The sequence below is a fragment of the Rhododendron vialii genome, chromosome 1a (assembly GCF_030253575.1).
Source record: "Rhododendron vialii isolate Sample 1 chromosome 1a, ASM3025357v1".
NCBI classification, from domain to species: domain Eukaryota; kingdom Viridiplantae; phylum Streptophyta; class Magnoliopsida; order Ericales; family Ericaceae; genus Rhododendron; species Rhododendron vialii.
In genome coordinates this window covers 45756563-45776957 of record NC_080557.1, presented here as the reverse complement: position 1 = coordinate 45776957, position 20395 = coordinate 45756563, and the positions used below count along the sequence as shown (strand labels likewise).

Genomic DNA, 20395 nt, shown 5'->3' with positions numbered 1-20395 from the left:
AGATTAACAATCCTATCCCAACTCCTAACTCACTTATCAAACATGGCCTAAAGTCTATAACTCGTCCAACCAAGCCTGATTACTCGAGATTACAGTTAATAAAGTACTGTAATTAAAAGGAGGCTATAATGGTAATAAGCACACCGTTGCATTAAACGGCGTTCTTGACATGGGGTTCAGCGATTATATTTTAAAGAAAAGAGGACCTATAGTGTGATTTCAACTAAATAGGGGTATGTCGGTGTAATTATCACAGGAGACAAACGTGAACTACTGTATCATCAAAGATTCAAAATCATGAAATTTGACATGGAGAGAGAATGACAGGTTCGTTTTTGAGAGAGAGAGAGAGAGAGAGAGAGAGAGAGAGAGAGAGAGAGAGATTGGTCGGATGATGTTTGGGTGCCAGTGTTTCCATTGGAGCAGGGTACCGAATCTGTTACCTACAGAGAACGACGCATTCTCTCTGCCGGTTCCAATTCCCACATGGCCTCAAGGTATGACGATCTTTTTTTGCTGAAACTTTGACAACATAATACCTTGGCTCGTTCGGCTTGAAATGTATAAATTCAATTTGCTAGAGATTCGCTGATGTTTAGCTTGATTAAAGCCCGTTTGATATGGGCTCATCTCGTAAACAATCTAAGCTCAATATATTTTGAAATTCATTAGATTTTCAAATCAAGCTTGATCAACCATCTCGGCTCATTTGGCTTGATAGGCAATTAGCACCCGTCTCTCGGTCAAATTACCTAGTTTGAAAGGTTTTCAGCAATTGTCTTTCTTTTATTGTTCCGACAAAGCTTGGTTTTTTCCTCTCTTGTTGTGTTGAATTTGATTGACTATTTACACTTGTGCATGGTGGCTGCATTTTTTTTTTTTTTTTGGGTTTGTTGTCCCTCCAAGTTATGTACGAGAAACTGGTGTGAAAAGGATATCCACCGGTTGCGTTTTTTCTGATCAACACAATTAGCCATTATTGTGCTTATATTTCAGTGACTTTGACTTGTTCTACTACTACCAGAGTTTCATGTGGAACTATTGATGAGGCAACCATTAACTTGAAAAGGGGGCAAGTTGCGCAAGACATGATGAAAGATGAAAGGCTTTCGTGGGGAAAGCTCAACGATATGATCGTCTTACTTTCAGTTTTTACTATTGATAGTTTTGCACAATCCAAAAGTTTCTAACCTTCGTAACAATGGGAATCATCTGGAATTTTGGTTTGTGAATTTCGTCCATATAGAAACTTCAGAACGACAAATGGGAATTTTGTACCACTAGGGAACCATCTGGTCTTGGTGTTTCCAAACCTCGTCATCTATCCTTTTCCATTGTAACTTTGTCCTGTTTAATTCCTAGAGAAATAGCTCAGGATCTCTTGTTTGTTGGATTGAATTTTCAGTACTGTAGGTTCTTTATTGGATCGATAACTGTGTAGTCACTTTAATTGTTGGTTAAGGAGTAGTTGGTAAATTTTAGGCTCGTAGTTATCTGCCTTTCAAATATGGAAGAGGGGAATGGGACATTTTATGTTCCGGGGGGTCATGAAAAGAATTTCTTCAGGATGATGTGATAATGCTTGGTTGCTACCAGGTTCATCTTGGAGATTGATTTAAGAATGTTAGAAGAGTAATTTCTGTCACTTGTAGGTAGATAGAAAATTTTGGCTTTTTACTGCTCAATTTTGTTGGTCTTCTGGCATTTACTTATCTATCTGATGCTTCTCACTGATGAGTTTTTTCCTTTGAATTCTCAGGTAAAGGTTTTGCCACTGGAAGAATAAGTTTGGGAGAAATAGAAGTCGTCGAAATCACCAAGTTTGAGTTTATTTGGGAGTACAATTTTCCTCAGGACAAGAGAAAAGGTGTTACTTTTTATAAACCTGTAGGAATACCAAATGGGTTTTTTAGACTTGGTGACTACTGTCAATCTAATGACCAGCCTTTAAGAGGGTTTGTACTTGCCGCACGTGAAGCGACTTCGCCTGAATCCGAATATTCATGCATTTGGAACCAAGACAAGCCACCGGCTCTTCTCAAGCCCCTTGATTATGCATTAGCCTGGAGTTCAAAAGATGGGAATGAGGAAGATTTTGTTGGATGTGGTTTCTTCTGGTTACCCATGTCACCCGAAGGATATAAAGCCTTGGGATTTGTGGTCACTATCAAGCCAGACAAGCCTGAATTAGAAGAATTTAGATGTGTTCGAGCTGATCTAACAGATAAATGCGAGAACTATAGACTAATGCTGGATTCCAATAATAGCTTTCCAGACTTAGCCTTTCGAGTCTGGACCACCAGGCCCTCTGATAGGGGACTGAATGGGAAAGGTGTATCCGCGGGGACTTTTTTCTGCACTAGCTATTGGAGTTCTGAAGGAGAGCTACCTTCATGTTTGAAGAACTTAAGTCCCACTCTACAAGCAATGCCGAATATGGATCAGGGTCATGCGCTCATAAGGCACTACGGTCCCACGATTTTCTTCCATCCCGATGAGGTTTATTTGCCATCTTCTGTTTCATGGTTCTTCAAAAATGGTGCCTTGTTATGCAGAAGTGGGGAGTCAGTTGGCGAGGCAATTGATGCTGGAGGCTCGAATTTGCCAGGTGGCGGGTCAAATGACGGGGCTTACTGGATAGATCTACCTAGTGATGACAGAAGAGAGAGCGTCAAGAAGGGAGATTTAGAAAGTGCAGTCCTCTATGTCCATTTGAAGCCGGCTTTAGGCGGGACTTTCACCGATATTGTAATGTGGGTATTTTGTCCCTTTAATGGGCCTGCTACCCTGAAGGTTGGAGTAATGAACCGAACCCTTAGCAAGATTGGACAACATGTGTGTGATTGGGAGCATTTCACACTCCGAATAAGCAACTTCACTGGGGAGCTTTGGAGTGTGTATTTTTCACAACACAGCGGAGGGAATTGGATGGATGCTTCTGATTTAGAGTTCATAGAGGGGAATAAAGCTATAATTTACTCATCTAAAAACGGTCATGCCAGTTTTCCTCATCCGGGTAGCTACATCCAGGGGTCCGCAAAGCTTGGGATTGGAGTGAGGAATGATGCTGCTCGTAGTAATTACTATGTTGATTCGAGCACCCGTTACGAGATCATGGCAGCAGAGTATCTAGGAGAAGGGATTGTTAGAGAGCCATGTTGGTTGCAGTTTATGAGAAAATGGGGTCCGACTGTCGTGTACGATTCGAGAGCTGAGCTAGGTAAGATCATCAATCGTTTACCATTGGCGCTTCGAAATTCAGTGGAGAATATTTTTGACAAGTTACCGGTAGAGCTGTATGGGGAGAACGGTCCTACTGGGCCGAAGGAAAAGAACAACTGGGAAGGTGATGAAAGATCCTAGTTTATTTGTTTGATTCTCGATGTACTGTGATGCTTGCATCAAACGGGACAGAACATCACAAAAGTTGGTCAGTCTTGCTGCTACCCTGTGTTAGTAGTCCTGCTCTTATTGGTTTGAAAACAGGCATGGTTTCGGAATTAGGATGGTGAAGTCTCTTGCGAAGCCGAGTGAGTAGGAAGTGGGAGAAGTCGAACATCAGTAGTACTTGCGGGTTGTTTCACTAGAGTTGATCTTATTTATTAGGAACGGCGAAGATATCTGTATAGTTGAGTGAGCATATTCGGAATTTATGTGGAAGAAGTCGAAATGCAAGGGGGTTTCTTCCCGGATTGCTAGCGAATTGAGAACAGATTCTCTGTAGATTGAAGATGAGCTTTAATGGCGGGAGAGGAGTAAAAATACGTCTTGAATTTTGTTGTGATGATATTAAGTTGTTGTAAATTGTACTACTTTATATGTACATTTGATTATTCTTCTTTTCCTTCACTTTTTCGTTTGCAACATTTTCTTCAAAGGTTTTGCCGTATGGCATGGTAGCTGATAACCGTGCAGCCTGTAAAATGTCTAAATCCAGCAAGTCTTTCTTCCTTAGTGAGCCAGATCAACCATTAGAATGAAGAAATAACCCTGTTTCCTAGGATTCGGGGCCATTAGAATGAAGAAATAACCCTGTTTCCTAGGATTCGGGGGTCCTGTAATGCGGGCGAGGTGTGCACTACAGGGTCGTAGGGCGGCCGCCCAAAACGATGTATTAAATCTGAAAAGTTTATATGACAATAATAAAGTTGTTGTCCTTACATTTTGTTTGTTGAATTATAGTCGCATATACAACAATACTTGTGCACCTTTCAATGTTTCTTTCTTAATCATTATGTACCGTTCTATATGGAATATTATCCTCGTAAAATAAAGTAAGGAAAAACACTCCATATGTTTGCAATACAATTAACAATCATCTAAAATGTCAAAAAAGGAGATTGGAAAACTATAAGGCTGAAAAAAGATGCTGCAGCCTGCAAACAAAGTCGCCAGTGGTACCCATTAGTTAATGGGCAAGCCATAGTGTCAAATGGACCAAATTGATAAGACCCACTCCTTTAATATCTAAATTAAGAAAATACTTAAAGTTTTAGGACTTAAAAGAGGATTAGACAATAACACGTTCCGAGATAGTGTAATTTGCCCTTAACCGTCTTTACGAGTCCACATTATTAACACTTGAAAATTGAGAGGCGGCCTAACTACCTGGGCCGTTAGGGTTCCACTTTACACAGAGAGAGAGAGAGAGACGGAAAGATGCTAGGGAAGAGGCTAATCTCCTTCCTGAAGAGAACTCCAACATCGCAGCTGTCAAGGTAATAATCTCTATCGTAACTTAAATCAATACAAGGGCTGATTGAGAGCCCTAATGATCTCAATTTCTCATGAACAATAGTTTTTTAGTAGGAAATAGCATAGCGAGAATGTATTGTGACAGAATTCCGCTTCGTGTGTAAGCAGTTTGGCAAAGTCGGCGGAGGAACCCAAGAGCAGTCCATGGGGCCGCAGAGTGGTTTCCGGCGCCTTGATCTGCCTCACTGGTGGCGTTGCTTTGAGTGCACTCAACGACCTTTACATTTATCATGGGTGTAGCAGGTGCGTTTGCGCATGATTGTTCTTGAGCATATTGAGTTTGGTTTAGTCGTACCTTGAGAATGACGCGTTTGATAGATACGTAAGAATGTCTTGCAATGGATTCAACTGCTGAATTATCGGACAACCGAATTGATTGAAATCAGAACTTGACAATGCGTCATTCGATAGATACCCAACAGTAAGATCTGATTGATTGAACTGCTGAACTATCATAAGATCGAATTTGTTTTTACAGAACTAGGGAATGAACTTCTGGATTAACGCATGACCACATTTATTGAAATCAGAACTTGAGAGCACGTCATTTGATAGATACCTAACAATGTCTTCTAATTGATTGAACTATCTTATGATTGAATTTGTTTTTTACACAACTTGGGAATGAACTGTTTTATAGATACATAGAAACGCCTTCTAGCTAATGGACATGTTTGAAACAGATGCATTCCCATCTGAACCAAGAGATTCTAAGTTGTTAGTTGCTAAAGGGTGAAGGGCTATTTCCTGTCCTCTCTCAAAATTTTTGCTTAGAGTCGGGATTGAAGCAGAGTAGTACTTTAATTTTTGAATTCGTCAAGAGTAGACAAAACAATTTGTACTTTAATTGATTTCCAATCCATCTTGAAAATGGCGCATTTGATAGATACATAAGAATGTGGTATAATGGATTCAACTGCTCAATTATTGTATGGTGGGTGTTTCTTTATTCAGAACTTGTGAATGGCATGTTTTATGGATGCAGAACAATGTCTCGTAGATGATTGAACTGCTGACTCTTGTGCGATTTACATCTGTTTCGTGTATGGACGAGTTTGGTTCTCAGAAATTTCCTTAGTGTTGGGCTTGAAGGAGCGTGATATTTACTTTTAAAGTCATCACAAGTTGACAGAACGTTCTGCACTCTAGTTGATTTGCAATACCATCTAGGAGAGTCATATTGGTTATATAATATCTTAGTTGACTTCCATAAAAGACTGTCTTGCATGCTCACCATACTAACCAAACCGAGCCTGAAGTCCCAGTCAATTGGGGTTGGCTACATGAATCCGTTTTCTCCATTGAGTGTTGTCAAGGGCGTCATATTTCATCCTATGCAAAAAACCTAGATTCTTTTGAACTACCGTCTCTAGAGTCAGTTTTGGTCTAGCCCTCCCCTTAGTCCTACATGTTCACTGTGGAGAAATCTTTAACTGCCATGGGTTCTTCACGTTTCGGTTGGGTAAAATGGTTTCTTCACCCTCTAGAAAAAGATCATCAGGAGTCCATGCCAAGAAGAATGTGAGACCCACAACTTTTTCAAATGCACAATTAACAGGCAGGCTCAAACATAGAGGACTTCTTTGGTTATTCGTCCAAACTTTGTTTTCTTTTCCTTACCGGCTCATCCAAACTATGTTTACAAGGCCTTGTAACTTTGTCCTGGTTATTTTGGGTTGCTCTGACAATCCTTATGAGTTATGACCATGATACTTTTCATAAGTGGCCTTTCATTTCCGTTTCATAGGTATATTTTTATTTCACTTCGCTCAATTCTGAAGTTGCATGTGGACTTCTAAGTTTTCCTTGCTTCTTATGAACATTAGACTACCCTTTAGCTAAGGTGTTGATGTACAATGGCTTGCTTGGATTGCAAAAGGGTTGGAAGTAGTTCTCTCCACTTGCGTGCCAAGATCCAGCAAAAGCTCGGATTTTAGTTTTCTTTGTCATCTTCTCTTCATGACTCTTGTTTAACTTTACCTTGTGCTTAATAGGGTGAAATTGATATGCTGGAGAGTAACAATTGTAAATTTAGTATTCTTGCATGAGTTGCATATTTGTAGACATAATGTCTGAACTCTATTCTTTAGAATATGAAAGTTACAGAGATGAAGAAAAGTTCACTCATCTTTTGCCCCATCCCTAGCTTCAGTCACGAGACATGTGAGATCTGTGTTAATTATGTTGCATGAATGTAATTGTCTTATTTTTTTCCTCACCGTTGCTGTATGTTGCTCAGCAAGGCCATGGAGAGAGCCAGTAAAAACCAGGCAATTATAGATGCCATTGGGGAGCCGATTGTAAGAGGTCCTTGGTACAATGCATCACTTGCAGTTGCTCATAGGAGACATTCTGTATCTTGCACATTTCCTGTTTCTGGACCACAAGGCACTGGAACCGTTCAATTTAAGGCAATTCGTACTGGAGGTCTGTACCTTCCTCTTGTAGTCTTGTGCTACCATTGTTTTAAGTCTTGCTACATGATTATACATGCAAATCCTAAATGCTTAATGTAAATAATGTTGACTCCAAACCTAATAGATTGCATATCGAGAGATTGCGTGGAACTTGCCCACTGGTAACTCCTGTTGCATGAAAATTATAATTGGTATACGCATTGTTTTGTTGGGTGCATGCATTGATTTACGGGGCAATACTTGTCTATATCCATTGATTTAGTAACATGCTTCAATCTTTTGTGACCGTGTGCTCTATCACAAACAGATGACACCTGGTATTCATTCTTACTTCCGCGTGATTGGGAAGTCCTTGTCATGGAAGCTCTGCTTCATGTTCCCTCAAATGAAGAGAAACAGAGAACGTTCCGAATTAATCTTTTGGACAACATCCCTTCTCCAGCTACCGTAGCATGCATTGATTGCAGGTCTCCAGAATCAGCAGTCGTTAGAGAAGAAGTGAAGTCATCGAACTAGTTAGGACTACATTTGAGAATGGTACTTATGTTGCTCTGCCTTTTCATACAGGTTTTCATTCAACCAATCTTGCGTTGGTACTAGGCAGAAGCTCCATGTTTGACCTGCTTGTTGGCATAAATTCTGCTATATGACCATTTGTCCTGAGCGATGCGCTTATTTCACATCTGATACCGATCTTGTCTTTTTGTCAATGTTATATGTTTCAATAGCCGGAACTGGTTCGGAAGTTTATAGATAATAACAAACTTTTTCACAGCTACACGAGCTTATTTTTTCTGGGTTTCGGTTGGGAAAGAGCAGTAATTAGCCGACTACTTTGACCTAGTTGGCTATAGATGATTGTTTTGAACTGCTTAGTTTGTATAAATGCGACCGCCTGCTTGTAGTCATTTGTTCATCCATTCATTCTCTTCACGCGATCACTGCTTATGCCATTTGAAAATAATAGAGATACGTAGGGGCTGGTGCCTCAAAATCATTTTTCGGTGGAAGATTAATGAATATCTTGTGTTTAGACGAGCTTAAAAAGTGGGACTTCTTCGAGTATTGAAGTTCTTGGGCTTATTGGCCCTTGTATTGTATTTGTTGTTGTGGTCTCAGATTTGAGTTTTTGGGTGTTCTATTGCTCTTCACTTTGGAGCCTCTGCTTCCCTGTCTCATTTTCCAGGAGACTTTCCTTGAGATTTGGCCTGTGAATAGGTGACCCTAGCATCCGAGGCTACCATCCTTAGAAATGGAGGATAATCTAAGCCGTTGATTGATAATTTAGGGTATGGTTCTGCCCCTTCCTGCCTTAGAGGCCGATCCAACGCGTCAGGCCCGGAGGAGATCTGATTGAGCTTCTCAAACAAATACGGGGATCTGCTCGTGTTAAAAACCGATCTTTATATCCTCTTGAAGTTAAATCGTGAATAGATCAACAATGCAGGTATTTGTATACACGATCACGTATAAAATTTACCATTTCAATCCCAGTTTATCATTTTGACAAATTATTGTACCATCCATTTGTCCATTATGTCCAGCATCACTTATTATTGGTGATAGTGTTTAAGTTCAAGAGTGGTGGAGAATATTTTTGTTCATTCTTGTCATGTTTGATCGCGACTCGTTCTCAGTGTAAATGCATTAGTAATTTTTATGTGCACAACATCACCTGTATATGCTATCTCGGCACGTACATTTCCTTGACTATTCTAAGCTACCATTATTAATCAACGCCATTAGATTTTTTCCCGAGTCAAATAGTCTTCTCGTATACTTTAATTGCGCCTTATTTGTTGATTGGCGTTGTTCATTTCATCCTTCAGCATCGGTGGTTTCACTCTTATTTGTATATTCGTGTTTTTTTTAAAAAAAATCAATCATTAGTGTTGGTTGTCATCATGTTGATTGAGATTTGTCACCGTTTTTTTTTTTCAGTTTATTAAGAATTTTTTTTATAGGGATCATTAAGTTAAATATTGTAAACGTTGATGTTTTGGTATCTATCGTATTATCTTGCATACCCAATTAATTACAGTGTGTCGTAATGCCCAATTGCATGTCATGGATCGCGAATACTAAATTCTATATATGTGGGCTTTTTATTAATTGTAATTAAAAAAATGGTAAAAATCAACATTATCTTGTTACTGGCTAAAGTATATATTATCTTGTTTTTATTTACGCCAAAGTATGTTTTCTTTAAAGTTGTCGGTTCTGAAAAGAGAGTTTAAACGAGAAGGACGAGAAACTTTTATGTATACCGAGGATAGGAGGAGTGGTGGTGTTCACTCCGGTTCGTTTTTAATTTTTCAGCTATTTTTTAGCACACTTTGATGATCGGCTTCGTTTACTTTGTAGATCTCGGCGAGAACAGTAATCATATCAAAAATTGTGTTAATTGGATTTCAGTAAATATATGATCGGCACACGTGAAAATTGCAAAAATAAAAATAAAAATTGGGCTGCGATTCAGTGTATTTTTGGATCTAGTTTTTGTTTTTCTTCAATATTGACGTGTGCCGATCATGTACTTAATGTAATCCGATGAACACGATCTCTTGTATGGTTATCTACAAAATGAACAGAACCGATCATCAAAATGTGCTCGAAAAATAGCCGAAAAATTAAAAATGAACCGGAGGGAACAACACCACCCTTCTATCCTCCCCGTTATCCATAAAAGTTAGCAAAGGACGAGGAGAGTGGGGTGGTGGGCGCAGGGATTATGATGATATTCTGGCCGTATCTAATTATGACTCCGTATCCTTTTGGTGGGCCATGCTTCTCTATATGCAGAACAGAAAGTATTTTCCTTCGCAAAAGCCAAAGGGCGGTCTGTCCCCTCTTGTGCCGGACAGCGGCTTACGCCGTTGACGATCTAGAAAAAATAGACCTGCTAGTACTACCCTCCCCAATTTTTTTTTGTTTTGTTTATGGATCTACATCCTTTTTTGAATGAGAAAATCTTTAGGGAGCATCCCGTGTAAAAAAGATTTACGGTGCAAAATTGCGGGCGTTTAAAAGTGTTTTGAATGATTCGAAAAGTTAAAAATACATCTCAGCCATTGATTGAGCAAATGGACGGGTAAGTAAGTTTCTTTCTTTTTAAAATTGTAAATGCCAATTTTATTTTTGTTGGGTAGGCTTAAGTGCACGGTGCACTCCTTATACCGTTACGCTAAAGGTCTCTTAGGCTATATATATACAACCCATCTTACTATCTAGAGTTAGGTTTTTTTTGTTTTTTTGTTTACTTCAAATCCCAGAGTTAGGTTAGATCACATATTTGTGGTAAATCAAAGTTATTGCGGGTTATTTTTTAATATAAAAAATCTAGTCATAGTGTGGGATTTGCCGCCTCCATCGTTTCTCTATGGCAGGTGTTAAATACACATCCATACCTATGAACTGGAACTGTTATAACATCATGATGACGTTCGTTTTACGTCTTATGTAAAATTACATGACAAAATCGTCATTGAGCACAAGTGAGTTTTGATTGAAAATGAGAGTGACTTACGCTTTGTTTGGAACATTTTTTTTTAAAAAAAATTGAAAAAATAGTAGAGATAATAAGTGTGGAGAGATAGAGAAAGAAATAATTAAAAATAAAGGGAATTTTTTGAAAAATATTTTTCAAAAAGAGAAGCAAACACAGCATTATTTTTTTTTGTTGTTATTTGAATATATTTTTTGTATTTGTTTGTTTTGCGTCAAATTTTTGTGATTTATTGATTCGTCTCGATAAAATGAATCGGAAAAGTAAATTTTTTTTTATCGAAACTCATAATTTTTTTAATAAAGACAAAAATAAGTCAATAAGACAGTTTTTTTTTACTTATTCTTTTTTTTTTAAATTATGAGTTTCGATCAAAATTTTTTATTTTTTTGATTCCTCTCGCTGAGACGAATTAATAAGTTACAAAAGTTTGATTCAAAGCTAGCAAATGCGAAAAAAATTAAATAAAGATAAATAAAAAAAATTACTGTTTAACTTTTGAAACTAAATGAGCCTATATATATTTCTCCATTTTAATAAGTCCGTTTTTACTGTCCAACGTAATAATTGGGTGAACAATTTTTCACGAGTGGTAGGTCTAATATTGCAATCTACTACTATTGCTTTAATCAATGTGCCCTACGCAATAATTGGGTAAGCAACCCAAAGGGGTTGTTCAAGTGATCTTGGCTTGGGGAAGAGTTTGCTTATTTCAAAGGTCTTTATTCTTCTTGTTAGTAATTCCACCTTACCTCATCGTAGGGCTGTCAATGAGTCGAGCCAAGCCAAGTTTTCTCAAGCTCAAGTTTGACTCGTTCAAAAAACTTGAGCTCGAGCCCTTAACTAGTAGAGTTTAGTCATTTACTAAATGAGTCTTTTTAATCGAGCCGAACCTCCCTTCTCGAGCTGAGCTTTTTTCGAACGAGCCTTCCACTCGGCTCATTTACTAATTGAGCTGAAAACTCGAGCTCGATCGAGAGCAGTGTTAACGAGCCAAGCTAGCGAGCTGCTTAATTCATTTGCAGTTCTACCATGCATAAACGTGTGAAACGACTGTGAAGAATTATAGGAATTAGCCCGAGGTGTGCGCAAATTGATCCGAAAACACCGTGAAATATTTTAAAAAAAGGGTGAACAACTTTTCACGAGTGAAAGGTCTATTGCAACGTCTATCGCAAATTGTTTTATCAATGTGAGGGAATGTATTCCTCAAGTAGCAAATTCAACAAAAATAGTAGTTAGGAAAATTAAAAACGAAAGTAAAAGGAAAAGATTGATGTTTACTACTCCTTGTCTCTCTTCTTGACTTTGTCAAATTCCACGTGGCCCTACCTCCAACGTCGTTGAGCCCTGTAAACTTTGGGTCCCACCTTTGTCGGCTTGTCGTTCTGGAGCAAAGCGACTCGTGGGCCCCAACCTGTCCTGTCTACTCAAACAAAGTTTAAATTCTCGCGATATGTTATTTTACCCAGAAAAGCTACGTGCACAGCAGTTGCTACACAGCAGCTGTGCACAGACCCCGTTTTCTCCCGCCTCGGGTCGCGCAAAGATGATCGGAGCCGTTCATTTTGTTCAAAATATATTGTTTAAGGTCTTTGTAAATAATAAGCTTCATTCGATATCGTTAGAGGCGTTAAAAAAACACCCAAAATCACTTCAGAATTTAGGCCTAAATTCTGAAGTGATTTTGGGTGTTTTTTTAACGCTTCTAACGATATCGAACGAAGCTCATTTTTTACAGAGACCTTAAACGACATATTTTGAACAACATGAGCGGCTCCGATCATCTTTGCGCTACCCGAGACGGAAGAAAATGAGATCTGTGCACAGCTGTTGTGTAGCAGCTGCTGTGCACGTAGCACTGCTCTATTTTACCCACCGATCTCAGGGTCAAGTTGGGCTGGGCTGGGCTTCACCCCATTTTTTTTCTTCTTTCTTGGGTAAATAAGTCCGTAGTGCACCCCGTGTAATGCGCTGTTTGGAAGAGTTTGTTTTTAATTTAAACTGTTGATTAATGAGATTGATTGTTGTACAACGCACCACACGGGGCGCACTACAGCACCCACGGATTTATTTGTCTAGATTCAGACGTAGAATAAGTAAATAAGCAAGATAAACACATAAACAAGATTACCGAATGAGTCAATTAAGCAAGATTACCGAATGAGTCAATATCGGTAGGTTTCGCATCTTATCATGCGAATTCAATTATTACGAAAATATAGTAGGTATTATCGTTGATGTGAGTAAATTAAGCATGAAAGTAATTAATAGAGAAAGAAATTAACAATGATCGGTCAATAATAGTCTATTAATTGTACTATTCTATCGTTTCCTTACATGATACGGTTATAATTCTTTCAAAGCTCGTGTGGTCCCCCTCAAGTTTGGATGAATCACATTAGTTGATGAATTAAATATAATCACAATAAAGATTTACCAGCGTATTGACATCATCTATGTGCACGAGTAATGATTTTGACTAATCGTTTGCGACCACTTAATTTATTGTCCATCTGTGTACTTTCAATGACAGAGTTTTAGTATAATTCACATTTATAATCCTTTCTGTAGGTAATCTTATGTCCACATACATAAAGAATTATCGACCTCAACCTCAAGTACATAAGAAAGCCTAAAAAATGGATATATATTTGGCAACTACTATAAGAATGTAATACAAATGGGCAAATTTCACTGACCTCCCCTGAGGTTTCTGACACGAACAGAAACCTCCCCTGAGGTTTCTGAAATGACACTGCCCTCCCCTCCTTTACCCGACAATACCAATGGACCCCCCTGCCGTTACCTTTCCGTTAGAAAATGGATGGAAAAGGTGATGTTGTACTATATTTTTTACAATACCTCTACTACTCTCATCAGACTCTCTACCCCTCTCATTTATAAAATATAAAATACAAACATCTCTACACTTTGTGCTCATTTCACTTTGAGATTTTGTCCTTATTTAAAAGGATTTCATATTTGTTAATTTTCTGTCAAACTCTTGTGAATTATTGGTTCGTCTTGATAAGAGGAATTGAAAAAAGTAAAAAATTAAGACTTTTACCAAATATTTTGAGAAATTCAATATTTTGGGTAAAAGTAATAAATTTATACTCTTTTGATTCCTCTCGTTGAGACAAACCAATAATCCATAAAAATTTAACGCAAAACTAGCAAATACGAAAAAAATTCAAATATGAACAAAAATCAAAAAGCCTAAAAATCCCACAAACAAGCCTGCATGAAAAAATTGAATATGAACAAAAACTAAAAAGCCTAAAAATCCCACAAACAAACCCACAAATTTTTTTTCGTGCGAGCTTGTTTGTGGGGTTTTTTAGGCCTTTTGATTTTTGTTCATATTTGAATTTTTTTCGTATTTGCTAGTTTTGTGTTAAATTTTTGTGGATTATTGGTTTGTCTCAACGAGAGGAATCAAAAGAGTATAAATTTATTACTTTTACCCAAAATATTGAATTTCTCAAAATATTTGGTAAAAGTCTTAATTTTTTACTTTTTTCAATTCCTCTTATCAAGACGAACCAATAATTCACAAGAGTTTGACAGAAAATTAACAAATATGAATCCTTTTAAATAAGGACAAAATCTCAAAGTAAAATGAGCACAAAGTGTAGAGATGTTTGTATTTTATATTTTATAAATGAGAGGGGTAGAGAGTCTGATGAGAGTAGTAGAGGTATTGTAAAAAGTATAGTACAACATCACCTTTTCCATCCATTTTCTAACGGAAAGGTAACAGCAGGGGGGTCCTTTGGTATTGTCGGGTAAAGGAGGGGAGGGCAATGTCATTTCAGAAACCTCAGGGAGGTTTCTGTTCGTGTCAGAAACCTCAGGGGAGGTCAGTGAAATTTGCCCAATACAAATGTATCATTTTGTTGTGTTTACTTAGAGGTACGCGTATACTACACTTGCCCTTTAGGTGTTAGTGGGGCTCCTCACAAATGGCCAGTAGAATTCGGGTCCCAAAATTTATTCAAGATGTACATAAATTAATTTGAGATTACGGGACAAAAAAAAAGAAGAAGCAATGTACAATAACATTTTCAAAGTGGGACGGTAAGCCCCAATTAGCTCTGATTAGGGCTATAAATGAGCTGAGCAGCTCGTGAATTCGGCTCAGCTTGTTAACGCTCTACTCAATGCGTTTATTATAAGAGCCAAGCTAAAGTTGTTGCTCATTTAGCTTGTTCGGCAAAAGCTTAGTTCTTTAAGAGAGGCTCGACTTAATTAAAAAGGCTCATTTAGTACTCTATAAATAACTATGTTTGGCTTATTAAGGTCTATGTTCGTCAAGGCTCGAGCCGAACTCAAACTCAAATTTTTGACTTGTTTACCGCCCTCGCTCTGATTATTTTTAAAGTTCAAGGTCAACTACAATTTCAAGCCGAGAAAATGAATGAAAATATCATACAACCATAGTACTGAGTACTAAAGTACTAATGAATAATGCAATGGGTACAATCACCCTTAATTGCCAGAAAACCAGAAATGAAAAAGACGAAACAAGAAAGGATTGCCAGCAAACAGAGGCCTACCTAGCTTAGCTACACTAATAATGGCAGTAGCCAAGAAAAGCTCCACTGTTAAGCTCAAAGTCCAGTCCAGTATTCCCCACCAACACCACTGTTGAGTACTCTTGTTAGGGAGTAGTACTACTTGTAGGGACGGCTGGAGAAACCGATGATGCGAGTGACGCCCACAAACCCGACACCTGGGCCCCACCCCCTTCAACCATAATCACTCTTCCCCCCACCACCACCACACCTACCTTTCCCCTTTCCTTTCCTCTTTTCTCTTTTCTCATCTCCTATTTACCAACCAGACCCAACAAAAACTAATAAACCCACAAAAAACAACAAACCCTCTTCATCCCTTCTCCTTCTGATTCTTGAAAAATTTCCTAGTTTTCCTGGCGATTCGTGATGGAAGGTGATCTGGGTATACTGGGTATTTCCTCCTCCGGCGGCGGCGGCGGAGGTGGGTCGGCGTCGACAGTGTCGAAGGAGGACAACCTGGGTTTGAGCTCCGAGGAATCTTCCTCGGACCCGAATGATTCTGAGCTTGAGTTGGGTCTTGGGCTGAGCCTCGGCGGCGGCGGTGGGTTGAAAGCTAAGCAGGCTGTGAACTCGGACGGAGGAACATGGGGCCAATATGGGAGGATTTTGACGGCTAAAGATTTCCCTTGTAGTAAGTCTCCGTCCTCCTTGTCGTCTTCATCATCGTCTTCTTCCATGACCAAAGTTAGTTTCCCCACCGGAACCAAGAGAACTGCTGATTCTAGGTAATTTCAATTTCTTGCTGTTCTTTTCCTTTTTATGGGTTTTTGCAGTTCTTTTCCTTTTTTCCTTTTTATGGGTTTTTACCCTGATAGATCATTGGTTTATGCTTGTTTGCCCCTGATTTATGTTTTGATGGATTTCGGTTGCATTTATGAGGCTTGTTTTTCTGGAATCTTAAAATTTAGGGCTGCAAATGACCCAAGCCGAGCCGAGCTTTGAAGTTTCAAGCTTGGCTCGTTCAAAACTAGCCTAGCTCAAGCTCTGCCCGGGCACGAGTCGAGCTCGAGCTTGGCTCATTTAGTATGGAGGTGTTCGAGCCAAGCTAGTTTACATGTTTGTTTTGCGCCGAACCTCTACAAACAAACCTGAGTTACAACTTAACTCAAGTTTGACTCTTTTACTAGGCGAGCTTAAAAATCAAGCTCGACTCATTTACTACCGAGCCAAGCCCTGAGCTGCTTGCGAAGAGCTCTAAATTAAGTCTTTTGCAGCCCTAAATGTTTTTGCCTAATCCTGCCTTCTTTTTCTTTTCTATTTCACCCTGCCTGCCTTTATTATTTTTCTTAGTTTTCATTTTCAGTTATTATTAGGAGTGTATAGTTGCTGTGGAATCTGATTCCAGAGATAAGGTGTACCTTTTGTTTCCTTTTCTGGTTCTCTTTTTGATTTATTCTTTGTTCAGCTGATTGAAAATAAATCATCATTAAGGAATTTTCCATTAGTAAAGAACAATAATGAGGCCTCTCCTTAATATTTAATGCAATTTGAGTTCTGTCAATGAGTTAGAATTGGGATGCTGAGGAGTTAGACTCCGGGAAAAAGATACCCCAGACCCTATATACTACCAAATAAAAGGATTTAAGTGGAAAAAGTCATTTCTCCATTTATGTGCTTACATTTCTCTGAATCTGCCAAGGGTGGGTTCCCTTCCATGAACTGCTGAGGTTCTATGTGATTCTAGCGGGCCACACACACGATATGTGAATAGAAAACAGTAAAGAAATCAACACACAGAATATACGTGATTCCCCAATACCGGGTACATCCAAATGGGAGCGAGAGCGGCTGTCGTTTCTTATTCAATCTTCTTATTCAATCAACTGAACAAGAACTTATTAGTATCTCTTCATATTAACATATGAGTCACAGGTTCTAACACATTTGGTGCTAGAAGTTTAACTGCACCTTGTTAGGCCTTCATATTATTGACAATACCATCTGTCTTGCATCATATGACTGCAGTATTGTTCGAAAATTTGGAAGGGAAAATATGATGGTTTGTCGCCTAGAATTCCCTTACCTGATGGCAAGGGTGATGTGAAAGTTGAATCACTACTTGTGGAGGATGGGATCTACAATTGTACTTGCATTTGAAGGGTTTTAATCAATTAATCAATTACGAACCATAAAATCTGTGCCTTAGTTTTTATTTTTTTGCAGTGTCCTCTTAAACGTCTGCTAAACCACTAGTATTCACCCAGTATACTGCAAAAAGTGTATGCATGGTGCCTTTGCTCTAATGAATAGGCAATTTGGGAAACGATTGACAAACAAGTACCATCACCTCACCTGGAATGAACATCCGAATGATAAAATAGTGATAGTTCTGGATTTAGTAGATTCACATTGCTTCTATTTTGTAAAACCCCTGGAACTTCCAGCTAGTTCGAGGTTATCATCAGGGCTTGGTTATTTGATATTTGCAGTAATTTCTAAGTCCGAAATTTTCAGAGTGACTGATGAGCTTCATTTTATCGTATTTCTTTCCTACGACTACAATCAGTTTCCTTTTAATTTTTGCATACTTGGTAATCTGCTGATGTTGGACCTGTTTTTCTTACTATTTCTTATATACTTATTTGTCAAGTTGACTTGATTGTAGCCACTAAATTGTTGCCATTAGTTTCTTGCCTCATGGAATTTTCCCCTTATCATGTGATTGTTGAAGCAGTCAAGTTGTGGGATGGCCTCCTATAAGAGCTTATAGAATGAACAGCTTGGTCAACCAAGCAAAATTACCTACCACTGAAGCATTTCACGCCAAGGTTGAGAAAAATTCAAGCAAGAATGGTGGGGTGGACATGACTAAGAGCGGAAACCAAAAGAACAACAGCACTGTTAAGGAGAAAGGACAGCCGAGGAATTCACCATTTGTGAAGGTGAACATGGATGGATTTCCAATTGGAAGAAAGGTGGATCTGAATGCTCATAGCTGTTATGAAACATTAGCACAAGCATTGGAGCACATGTTTTGTGGACCTACCACAACTGGTGGTTTGAGACGTGAGTTGTTGTACTCCCTCATATTTTGGTCAGAATTTCAGTGGTTATTTATTTTGATTCGTTTGATTAAATTTGTTCACTAAATTCAAGCCCTCCTCTCTACCTCTACCTTCCCCCGGAGCCCATATAAACTTCCATTAGAAGGGAAAAGAAAGATTAGGTCAAGGAGAGTTTATTAGATGTTGGATGTTGATATTTGTAGCCTCAAATGCTTCGTCATTAAGACAACTTCCTTGAGGATAGATTTCTAGGTTCTGCAATTTCATGGTAGGGCTTTCAAGAAACGTGACTCTTAGCAGTTTAGCATGCTTGTAGCTTTATTCATTAACAAAAAGAAAGTTACCAGCTGTGCTAGTGCTGAAAGTTGAGTCATTTTACAATGGCCAGCAAAATGTTTGATTTGCTTGCATTTGCATATGTGCAAAGACTCTCAACACAGGGTTAATATACAATGACTTTTCATAAGATAGGATGAAGGTGATCAAATTCATGATTCTTTGAAATTTGCTGCTGCACAGTTTGTGTTTGACGTAAATGCCAAACCTTTTGAAGTATCTTTCTGAGGATGATATCTTGATTGAGTCTCGGGAACTTGATACAGTTTGATGTTTTACTTGTCCCTGTGTAGACTTTGTGTGTCTTTGTTGTGAGTGATAATGACAATTTCTGCGTGATTAGGACCAAGCAAGGGGGAGTATGAAGCAATGACAGAAGCAACGAGACCAGCCTCAAAGTTATTGGACGGATCATCTGACTTTGTGCTCACTTATGAAGACAAAGAGGGAGATTGGATGCTTGTGGGCGATGTTCCATGGAGGTAGGTCTCTTCAGCTCATTTATAAACACTATAGTGATCGATGACTATAGGAGTTCTATGTGATCAGCTAATGAATTTAACTCATGTGCTCTAATCTAGATACATAGTGTGTAGGAGTATTGATTGATCAACGTGTACAATATGACAGTCTACTATTACATCGTTGCTGCAGATATCATTGCTGGTTGTATGTTCTGTCTTTAAAGTCCTTCGAGGATTCGCGTAGTCCAATATGTCTAGGAAAATGCGACGAATTTGTAGGTGCCCTTTTGTTATCCCAAAGTTATCAACCGATCCCTCACTGTAAGAACCTTGTGCACTAGACCATCAACTCAATACGAGTCTTCCATCATCTGGAATATAGATTTTTTGGCAGAATCTGAAGGGAGTTAACGGTGTGTTCCACTGATAATTTGTGTAATATTGATATACTTTTGGTGTTTTACTTGTGATATAAGGGGATTGAAACTTCATGACAAGGAACAGTGGGTAAACAAATAAATTCTATTAGTGCCCCCATCAAACATGGAAATAAGTGAAGATATAAATGTTTCCAAATTTTGAAAGATTTTTCCCTCACACTACCTGTTTAAGTGACTTCTTAGAAACTTCACACGTACTCACTCTTTCAGTTTTGAGCACTTTAACCAGACTCAAGTCTGTTTTGACACTTTTCAATTGTTATTTGTATTCAGGATGTTTATTAGTTCTGTGAAGAGGCTTAGAATCATGAGGACATCTGAGGCTAATGGACTTGGTATGTTGATGTCTAGCAAACAATGTCATTCTTTATAGTACGACATAGATCTTTATACTAATTATTTTGTCATTTCTATTTTGAAGGGTCGAGCTTCCAAGAACGGAATGGGAGGGAAAGTAAGCCCATCTAGACTGGTTTCCCTACTCATTTAGTAAGACGAACATAACCCCACACTTGAAGAATGGAATACACACAGGAGAAAACGAGAGATACTGCATGGTCCATAAGCATTTTGTTGAAGTAATGACTGATCCTCTATGGTTGATATGTTTCTTGGGAATCTTCTTTTTTTTGGTTGCTTTTCTCCGCAGTATTTTTCACCCATCCTCTGGGAGAGCCTTTTGTCTGTGGACGTGACCAGCATCTTAGTAATCTATGTTACATATGCATATACTTAACAAAAGCTGCGTTCTGTTGTATGTACGGGATGCTTTTGTTGATGAGGTTTGCTGCACCCGAAATGGATTCTTTTGTCCTTGTTAATGGAAAGAAAGTTCACATGGTTTGTCTATGAAATGGTTCCTTATGTTGCAAATCTGTTGTCTTTCTCTA

The 20395-nt window shown here is 38.6% G+C and overlaps 3 protein-coding genes across 4 annotated transcripts; all 3 read left to right on the top strand.

Annotated features, from left to right (window-relative positions):
• Positions 1-307: 307 nt before the first annotated feature.
• LOC131320906 (hypothetical protein At1g04090-like) lies at positions 308-3849 on the top strand. The gene is made up of 2 exons (XM_058351818.1): positions 308-497; positions 1760-3849. Exons 1-2 carry the CDS (start codon positions 392-394, stop codon positions 3361-3363), a joined length of 1710 nt encoding a protein of 569 aa, XP_058207801.1. The 5' UTR covers positions 308-391; the 3' UTR covers positions 3364-3849.
• A 741-nt stretch (positions 3850-4590) lies between these two features.
• On the top strand, positions 4591-7950 carry LOC131320900 (uncharacterized). Its single transcript, XM_058351808.1, has 4 exons — positions 4591-4718; positions 4864-4998; positions 6995-7182; positions 7480-7950. Exons 1-4 carry the CDS (start codon positions 4660-4662, stop codon positions 7686-7688), a joined length of 591 nt encoding a protein of 196 aa, XP_058207791.1. The 5' UTR covers positions 4591-4659; the 3' UTR covers positions 7689-7950.
• A 7243-nt stretch (positions 7951-15193) lies between these two features.
• Positions 15194-20359, top strand: LOC131320888 (auxin-responsive protein IAA13). 2 transcript variants are annotated; one of them, XM_058351790.1, is made up of 5 exons: positions 15194-15985; positions 17932-18266; positions 18945-19083; positions 19779-19840; positions 19927-20359. In XM_058351790.1, the coding sequence occupies exons 1-5, from the start codon at positions 15627-15629 to the stop codon at positions 19971-19973; spliced, it is 942 nt and encodes a 313-aa protein (XP_058207773.1). In that variant the 5' UTR covers positions 15194-15626; the 3' UTR covers positions 19974-20359. The 2 variants fall into 2 exon arrangements, with proteins under 2 accessions (XP_058207773.1, XP_058207780.1); XM_058351797.1 differs by having other exon boundaries at positions 15199-15985; positions 17935-18266.
• The last annotated feature ends 36 nt before the right edge of the window (positions 20360-20395 follow it).

Bases quoted from the DNA above. Each gene is read 5' to 3' on its own strand.
- LOC131320906 (XM_058351818.1), top strand. From the start codon at position 392: ATGATGTTTGGGTGCCAGTGTTTCCATTGGAGCAGGGTACCGAATCTG. The intron at 498-1,759 runs GTATGACGATCT...TTGAATTCTCAG, and splicing joins AATTCCCACATGGCCTCAAG to GTAAAGGTTTTGCCACTGGA.
- LOC131320900 (XM_058351808.1), top strand. From the start codon at position 4,660: ATGCTAGGGAAGAGGCTAATCTCCTTCCTGAAGAGAACTCCAACATCG. The intron at 4,719-4,863 runs GTAATAATCTCT...GTGTGTAAGCAG, and splicing joins CCAACATCGCAGCTGTCAAG to TTTGGCAAAGTCGGCGGAGG. The intron at 4,999-6,994 runs GTGCGTTTGCGC...TATGTTGCTCAG, and splicing joins ATTTATCATGGGTGTAGCAG to CAAGGCCATGGAGAGAGCCA.
- LOC131320888 (XM_058351790.1), top strand. From the start codon at position 15,627: ATGGAAGGTGATCTGGGTATACTGGGTATTTCCTCCTCCGGCGGCGGC. The intron at 18,267-18,944 runs GTGAGTTGTTGT...CTGCGTGATTAG, and splicing joins CACAACTGGTGGTTTGAGAC to GACCAAGCAAGGGGGAGTAT. The intron at 19,084-19,778 runs GTAGGTCTCTTC...ATTTGTATTCAG, and splicing joins GTGGGCGATGTTCCATGGAG to GATGTTTATTAGTTCTGTGA.